The sequence below is a fragment of the Homalodisca vitripennis genome, chromosome 2, assembly GCF_021130785.1.
Source record: "Homalodisca vitripennis isolate AUS2020 chromosome 2, UT_GWSS_2.1, whole genome shotgun sequence".
Lineage (NCBI taxonomy): Eukaryota > Metazoa > Arthropoda > Insecta > Hemiptera > Cicadellidae > Homalodisca > Homalodisca vitripennis.
In genome coordinates, this window is record NC_060208.1 from 26,601,041 (window position 1) to 26,609,316 (window position 8,276).

General features: G+C 34.8%; 1 protein-coding gene across 1 annotated transcript; it reads left to right on the top strand.

Moving 5' to 3' along the window:
• Positions 1 to 4,634: 4,634 nt before the first annotated feature.
• Positions 4,635 to 5,681, top strand: LOC124355566 (neuropeptide CCHamide-2 receptor-like). Its single transcript, XM_046806729.1, has one exon. The coding sequence runs from the start codon at positions 4,635 to 4,637 to the stop codon at positions 5,679 to 5,681; it is 1,047 nt and encodes a 348-aa protein (XP_046662685.1).
• Positions 5,682 to 8,276: the final 2,595 nt, after the last annotated feature.

An 8,276-nucleotide genomic window follows, 5' to 3' on the forward strand; every position in this document is an offset into this window, starting at 1 on the left:
AACCGGAAATATCCGGAAGAAGATTACAGTGGTCGGAATTAGTCGATTATGTTACCAAAGTAGGCTTTTCAGACCACTAAACGTAATATACTTTTGTTTATCTGGACAACAAGGCAAACGCTACTATAACGCCTGAAATACCTTTGACCGGAAATTAAAATACTATGAACGAAAATATAGCACTAAACTAAAATATGACTCTCCAAACCGATGTAAAAGTGTACTTTCTTGACCAGCGTAACAGCGTAAACTCTACTACGGAACAAAGAACACCTTAAACAAGAAGGGAATGACCGGAAGTAGTCATTGCTTGGCCAAACTATAATTTGCGGGGCGACGGACGTAAATATAGTTTTGGTGCAGCAATGCAAAGACTATCAGGGCATCAGACATAACTTATACCGTACAAATATTGCAAGGGTCAAAAGGGACACCAGTAGGCTTCTCAGACCTAGTATTTATATATTTTTTGTGGTGGCAACAAGGAAAACTCAAGCAAAAACATATCAAAGCTATGGCATGTAAAATATAATTTTAAAAAATAATTGAAATATATATAAGCTTTTGAACATCCTCTCAACACTTAAATCATAAGTGCTTTCACTAAGATTACTATCTTAAGTGCTTTCACTAAGATTACTACCACGCGGTTAATTCGTCCATTCCATAGATCTGACCTGAAATATTTCAAATGCTACAAAACCGTTGAAGCTATTTATTTAAACGTTATGTTATGTTTCAGAGAAATTTTTTTATATTATTGGCAATCTCTCATAAATAATGTTTCACTATCTAAATTCAGGACCGCAAAACGCTGATCATTAAAACCTGAAGTGGTATCAGGAAACTGGAATATCTTCCAGTGACAATAACTTATTTTAAGGAGTTTTTACTAAGCCATTTAAAAGAACATGTCTATGACTTGTCAGTTATTCAATAGAAAACCACGTGCAGAGCTCCTAGTTTAGTTTATGTCAGGTATTACGTTATTAACAAATGTACGTACTTAATATTTTTGAATACATAATCTTATAGAGCTCTTTTAAACTGAGCATAATTACTTGTAATACTTGGATTCAAAGCACGACAATTCATCTTTTGCAGCTTTTAAACGAGCACTGTCTTATTTCTGAACAGAAAATCAGTTTACTTTTTTTTTAAATATGGAGGAAACCCATTTGGTTATGTTTAATGAACAAATTTAACTGTTTGTTTTTGCATTATAAATTAAGAGGAAAGAGGTAAGACCTCGGAGATTTTCACGATAACGTGATAAGGACATGGCCAAACATCCTTAGGTCGCAAACAAATCTTAAGTAGTATGTTAAACAGTTTTATGTTCTATTATGTTAAAACAGATAATATATATCTTACTAAAACTAAGAGTACAATACTTACTTAAGTGTTAAAAATGACGCAAACATTTATTTAAATTTTAATACGACCCCTAGTAAACGGTAATGTTAGCGTGCTGTACATTTGTAGAAACTTAAATTGTGTTTGGTGTCCAATTTATTTACCAGTAACTGTCAACCTAGAGATAAGAAGAGAGGTAGCGGCGATAACGGGATAGAAGAGATAACCTAAACTTCATCTCTCGCTAAAATACGAGCAGCTAATTGCTAGTTAATTGAAATCTTTAGTTATGGGGCTTCAATCAAGTGTGATACGCATTTCTCTCTAATAAACAGCTCACATTACAAGGCTGATGAACAGAACAAGGACAGCGTACATGCTAGTAATGTATTATCGGTCTGTTGTAAAGCGATGATAGGCTACGTTATTGAGTTGCAATGGGGATCTACATGGAAAAGACAAAAACAAAATGGAGTGGCGGTCCTGATTCTTCCCCTAGAAATTGTAATATACTGTATAGGTCTACCGTTATCGTTTTTATTATGTTATGAGTAATCACCATTATATTAAGGTTCATATACAGCTCAAGATTATTTTTAATGTTCTTATTTTACGAGTACAAAGTTATCAATAATAGCTTGTTAGCTTAGCGTTAGCAAACCCTATCACTTGGGATGTGAAAAGTTTCATCTTCTGTTTTTCTGTCTGTCCGCACAATAATCTGATCTATGGGTTTGAAGGTTTGCATGGCACTTCCTTTCTGTATGAGCAAGACTTATTTCGATAATGGTGTAGTCACTCTTGGGGATTTGGCTAAGCTTTAGCGAATATTTTTACGATGACAACGAGAAAATAGCAGAAAAAATAAATTTGTAAACAAACTTAATAGAATCGTATGAGATAATACCACAATTAAACTGGAATTGTTATTCATATAGTAAAAAGGAAATTAATAGAGTGGAAAGTTAAAAGTGTTTGACAAGATTTAATTTTAGCGCACTGTTGCAGTAGAGTACACTTTTATTATTATTTTAACACTGCTATGAAACCTAACTTAATAAAGAAAATATGAATGTGTCATGTGACATGATATCCCAAGAAAGATTCATCTGTATACTTTAAATTTTCCAAGAAACTTAATTTTTACATAGACAAGAATGATGACATTGTGATGCCTGTCCATGAGAGTCTATCCCAAAGTAGACACAATCACTCTTCTGTCTACCGTGGTATGTAAAAATATCCCATTTGAACTCATATAATTGTTCTAAGTTTGTTTGCAAATTTATGTACTCTGTTATTTTCTCGCTCCACCATGGTTACCCATAGGATCTATGTAAAATTATTCGCTAAAGCTCAGCCGAATCCCAAGGAGTGACGTACACCAGCATCAAACTAAATCATACCTATATGGAAAAGAAGCTTCATACGAACTTTCAAGTCACATAGGTCAGATCGTTTTCGAGCTATCCTGCGGACAGGCAGACAAACAGAAAACATTTTTCCAGCTCCTTGAGTGATAGTGCTCACTAACGCTAAACTCACAAGGTATTATCGGGAATTTTGTAAAATAAGAAAATTGAAAATGATTTCATAGAGTCGTATTTGAACCTTAATCTAATTGTGATTACTCATAATAAAAACATACAACGATGGCGTGAAGACCTACATGTCAACATATTCAGAGGAGGCACCAGGACTCCCTCCACGTTGTTGTTGTTTTTCCCGTGTTGATCCACATTGACACTCATTAACGTAGATAGCATGTACGCTGTCCGTATTCTGTTTATCAGCCTTGCAATGTGAGCTGTTTATCAGAGGGAAATGCGTATCACTCTTGATTGAAGCCCCATCACTAAAGATTTCAATTAACTAGCAATTAACAACTTGTATTTTTAGCGAGAGGTGAAGTTTAGGTTATCTCTTCTATCCCGTCATCGGCGCTGGCTCCCTGCAGAGACTCCTTTTGCTTCTGTACGTACAAACAAGTAAGTACGCACTGTTGGCTCATGATAGGAAAGTTTCTTATGATTTACTTGTTTCCTCATACAATTCTTGTCGATATGTTCGGCTTTACAACACTCAAGATTTACTTGTCACGACCCATTAAACAACTGAATCGCTAACCCATTGTCTTAAAAACAGTTCGAAGTATTCTAGCCATCTGTGATTCTTGCTTTCTAGGTGTTGTATTTTCCGTACGCGCTATTGCAGCACTATAATCGTTTTAAGTGGAATTACAGCAATGAAAAGAAGCATCCCCTTTGAAAATGGTAATATTCTACGTACTTAAACATTTAAACACAATCGTGTGTATTATTTTAGTTTGGGCTGTATGTAATGTAGTTATTTTTGTGTTAAAAAATATCAGACCCTTAGTAAATTTTTTTTGAATATTGCTTCAAATACCCAGAAAAATTTTACGAATACTTCCGCGTTCAGAAATTAAACTGATTGACTGAGTGACAAAATCATATCGGTAGCTGATCATATTATTAATGAAGATTATGAAGATCACACCCATTTCCTCGTTAATTTTGTGAATGAAGATGTCCTTGTTCATAGAACTTATTTTTAGTATATAACACCATTTAATCATATAAACTCATGTATACATCCTAAGGTTATAAGAGTCTTGGTCGTTTGAAAAGGTCCAAAAAAGTCACTACGATATGGACAAGATTTTTAAGCACGGCTTATGTATACGTATGAGCTTAGTTCCTTACTCCAAGGCAAAATAAGACTGTGCTGAAATATCACCAGACATGTACAGTAATATATCCTAAGTAATACTTTCAGCAAAATCCATTGATATAGATAACTGTTACTTCTTTTTATGAGTAATTTTTATAACCTTTTTACAAAGTTTGCAGTTAAGATTTTTGCAGAAAATGCATATTTGTAATGCAGTATACAGATAGCTAAATTAAAGCAGGTTTATTCAGTTTCCAACCGTATGTGAATTGACTTGGAACACCGTCGAGCTAATCAAAACTCTGAATTGTACATATGATACCTAAACTATATGAATGGAAGAACGTTTGGGAAAGTAAAGTGGAAGTGCATGCTTGGGAAAAGTGTTATCGAAAAAACAAAATTCATTGATGTGAGCATAAACTAGTTAGTAGCTTTGTGCGATGTTCTGCACCGAGCGTCGAAGTAATCACTATGTTCACGAACATTAACGGAAATTGTTATAAGGATTGGAATGAGGATTTTATCTAGATTAAAATCACACACAACTTTTGCAGTTACAAAATATTTTATTGGAGTTACAAATGTTGCAGATGGAGATAACCAATATCTCGGAGGGTCTAGTCACCGACACAGCGATGAACGACAAGAGCACATCTTCAGAGTTCGTTGAGACTTTCTGGATGAGATTTCATACGTACATGGTTCATGTCGTTTTTGGTATTATATTGGGGTTTGTTGGAAATGGGACGGTGATCCTCATCTTCTTGCGACACCGGAATATGAGGAGTATTCCTAACATCTACATCTTCTCTCTGGCTCTTGGGGATCTTCTGGCCATCATAAGTTGCATCCCCTTTATCCTACACGCGTACACCTATGTCTCGTGGCCTTGGGGTGAATTCATTTACAAGATATGCGAGACTTGCAAGGAACTTTCCATCGGAGTCTCCGTGTTCACTCTGACAGCGCTCAGCGTTGAACGGTACTACGCGATCGTCCATCCGATGAATCAGAAAATGTCCACTAAACGTTTTGCAATCAGGATGGCCTTGGCAATTTGGGTGATTTCTATCGCTCTTGCAATTCCTGCAGGAGTATTCTCTAAATGTGAACAATTTTTTATCACAGTGGAAGATCCACTTTATATCTGCTTTCCTTTCCCCTCCAGGGAGCATGCGAAGTTCGTGATTACTTTACGGTTATTGATTTATTACCTCATCCCGATCGTCATGATCGGTTTCTATTATTCCTTGATGGCCAGACATTTGGTGCTGTCCACCGGTCGCTTCCCCCAACAGCACGGGCAGGGCCAGTTAACTCAGATGTTAACCCGGAAAAAAGTTGCAGTCATGGCTTTAGCTTTCGTGATCATCTTCATGATCTGCTTCTTTCCTATGCGGATTTCCATGTTGTGGTTCTTCTACAATCCAGATTGGGCGGTTGATTACAGCGTCTTCTGGTACTACTTCCACATCATTGGTTTCCACATGGGGTACTTCTACTTTTGTGTGAATCCTATAGCCCTCTACTTCACGAAGTCCTATCGGAAATACTTCAACTATTACCTGTTTCGTTGCTCTTATGGTACCTTAGACAAGAGTGATCTTATACAAACACGTCACTGTTGAGAGCCATCAGCTGTTTGATACTCTCGGCTTGTGCAAGCGTACTTTTAAAGTTGCCGTGTTTCCTAATGCGTTGACGGATTTCGTTGAAAAAGTACCGTTGGAATTGTAATGAAAATTAGTATCTTGTAAATAACTATACTTTTATTATTTGGCTTTAACATTTCTCAACGAGAGGCATATTTTAATATTGAAGCAAATCACATAATTTATTTAGTGTTTCTCTATGCGCAAAGTTTGGTATTTGTAGATTTACTAGTTGTACAGATAACAATTTTTAAATTAGAATTATTACTTTGAACGTCTAATCCAATAAATTTTCTGGTACAGCCTAAATTATTACCCAATCAAATTCAAAATTCAGATACCAGTAAAAATGATTTAGTTTATCATTCTTGCATAGATAAACTTTGTGCTACATGCATTATTCCAAATCATTCAAAAACTTATACAAGTATCACAACTAAGAAAACATATAATGTCAACTGCAAATCTACAAATGTTATTTATCAGTTATCTCTGAAATTGTATCCAAAAGACTACGTAGGTCTGACTACAAATAACCATCGGTCTCCTTCCAATCGACAAATTAGTTTTTCAACATGGATTAGCTCATAAAAAAATTAATAAATATGTTTAAAGGGATTTTTAAGGTACTAGAAGACTCCTTCAAAATTCAACTTGATAATTTAGAACGAGAATTCAGTTAGTATAACAATATTCATTGCATTTGATCAAAATAAGATATAATTATTCGTGTGGAAATTTACGTTCTGTTTTGCAGACACGATAAATAAATTATGTGTATATTTATCTTGTTTATCCATGCATATTATGGTGTTTATGGTGTTTTAACCATAATCTTTTTTAAATTGTTCATAAATTTAATTTCATAAATAATATTTATAATTCGGTTTTATATACTTTCCGCAAAAACGTATATAAATCCGAATTATAAATATTACGATAAACAGTCGAAATATTTGAGGAATTAAGAAATATTTTTGTCTTTGTTTTATATATATATATATATATATATATATATATATATATTTGATTTGATATTTTTATGCAGTTTTAAAATTTTCAAGTCAGGTTTAGATAGGCATCGTTTTTCTGTAAAGTGTAATTGATTGTAATTTAAATAAAACAATTGGACAATATTTGATAATTTACATATTAGTGTGTACTGCATGTGTATAGTGCTATTGTATAGTGTCATTCAGTGTTTTTCATACTGAGTGAGAATTTGTTAATATTTTTAAGTTGAATACACCCTCACTCTTATTCAAGATTATCAAGAGGTACAAGGAAAATGGTATAGTTTACATCATATTGATTGGATAGTCTTCATATATATTCGTATTTGGTTTAATTTTAAGTATGTAAAAATCGTATTTTCTACAATCATTAAATGTGGTGGAATTGTTATAATCGTATTTTTTATTTTCATTTTGTGATTTTCCACTTGTTAAATGAAAAATAAAACTGGTGTCTCATGTTGATAACATTATTCCTTTAGAAATGATGCAAGTTGTTTTATTTTCCATGTGGTCTCCTTTGTGTATAATTTGTTTTATTTATTTATTTCATTTGTAAAATATTCAAAAGGATAAAAAAATCAAGAAGTCTTAAATTTTATGAAACAAAAATACGACCTCAACAGAGAAAAAATCACCCTGTCAGAAATATGAAGAAGATAATTTTCTAGAACCATTGAGAAGAAGTTTTATGCATGTTGTGGAATAAGCTCGGACGCATTTTGAACAACTTTGCAAACTGGTTGGTTGAGCAGAGATGACATTATGGTCCAGGTACTTGTATATTATACACTTATATTTGAGAGGGTAATGGTATGCTTGCGTAACTGAGGGAGCACAATCATAACACATTCACTGCAGATATACTGGAGTTGTCTTTATTTTATTATAACATCAGCAAGGTATAGAATTTTGAGAAATAACAATTGGAACTAATTTAAACTTTGAATTACAAATAAAAACAGCGTGCAATAAATAATCTTTAGTAATTTGCAATTTAGGAATTTACGCGTGAAACATTCCCGCTTGTTTATCACACAGTAGGAGTACGCCACACTACGTGTTGGGTAGCAGGCTTCTCTTAGATTGCAACATTCCCGCTTGTTGATCACACAGTAGGAGTACGCCACACTACGTGTTGCGTAGCAGGCTTCTCTGAGATTGTCTGCAACATTCCCACTTGTTGATCACACAGTAGGAGTACGCCACACTACGTGTTGCGTAGCAGGCTTCTCTGAGATTGTCTGCAACATTCCCGCTTGTTGATCACACAGTAGGAGTACGCCACACCACGTGTTGGTAGCAGGCTTCTCTGAGATTGTCTCAACATTCCCGCATGTTGATCACACAGTAGGAGTACGCCACACCACGTGTTGCGTAGCAGGCTTCTCTGAGATTGTCTGCAACATTCCCGCTGGTTGATCACACAGTAGGAGTACGCCACACCACGTGTTGGTAGCAGGCTTCTCTGAGATTGTCTGCAACATTCCCGCTTGTTGATCACACAGTAGGAGTACGCCACACCACGTGTTGGTAGCAGGCTTCTCTGAGATTGTCT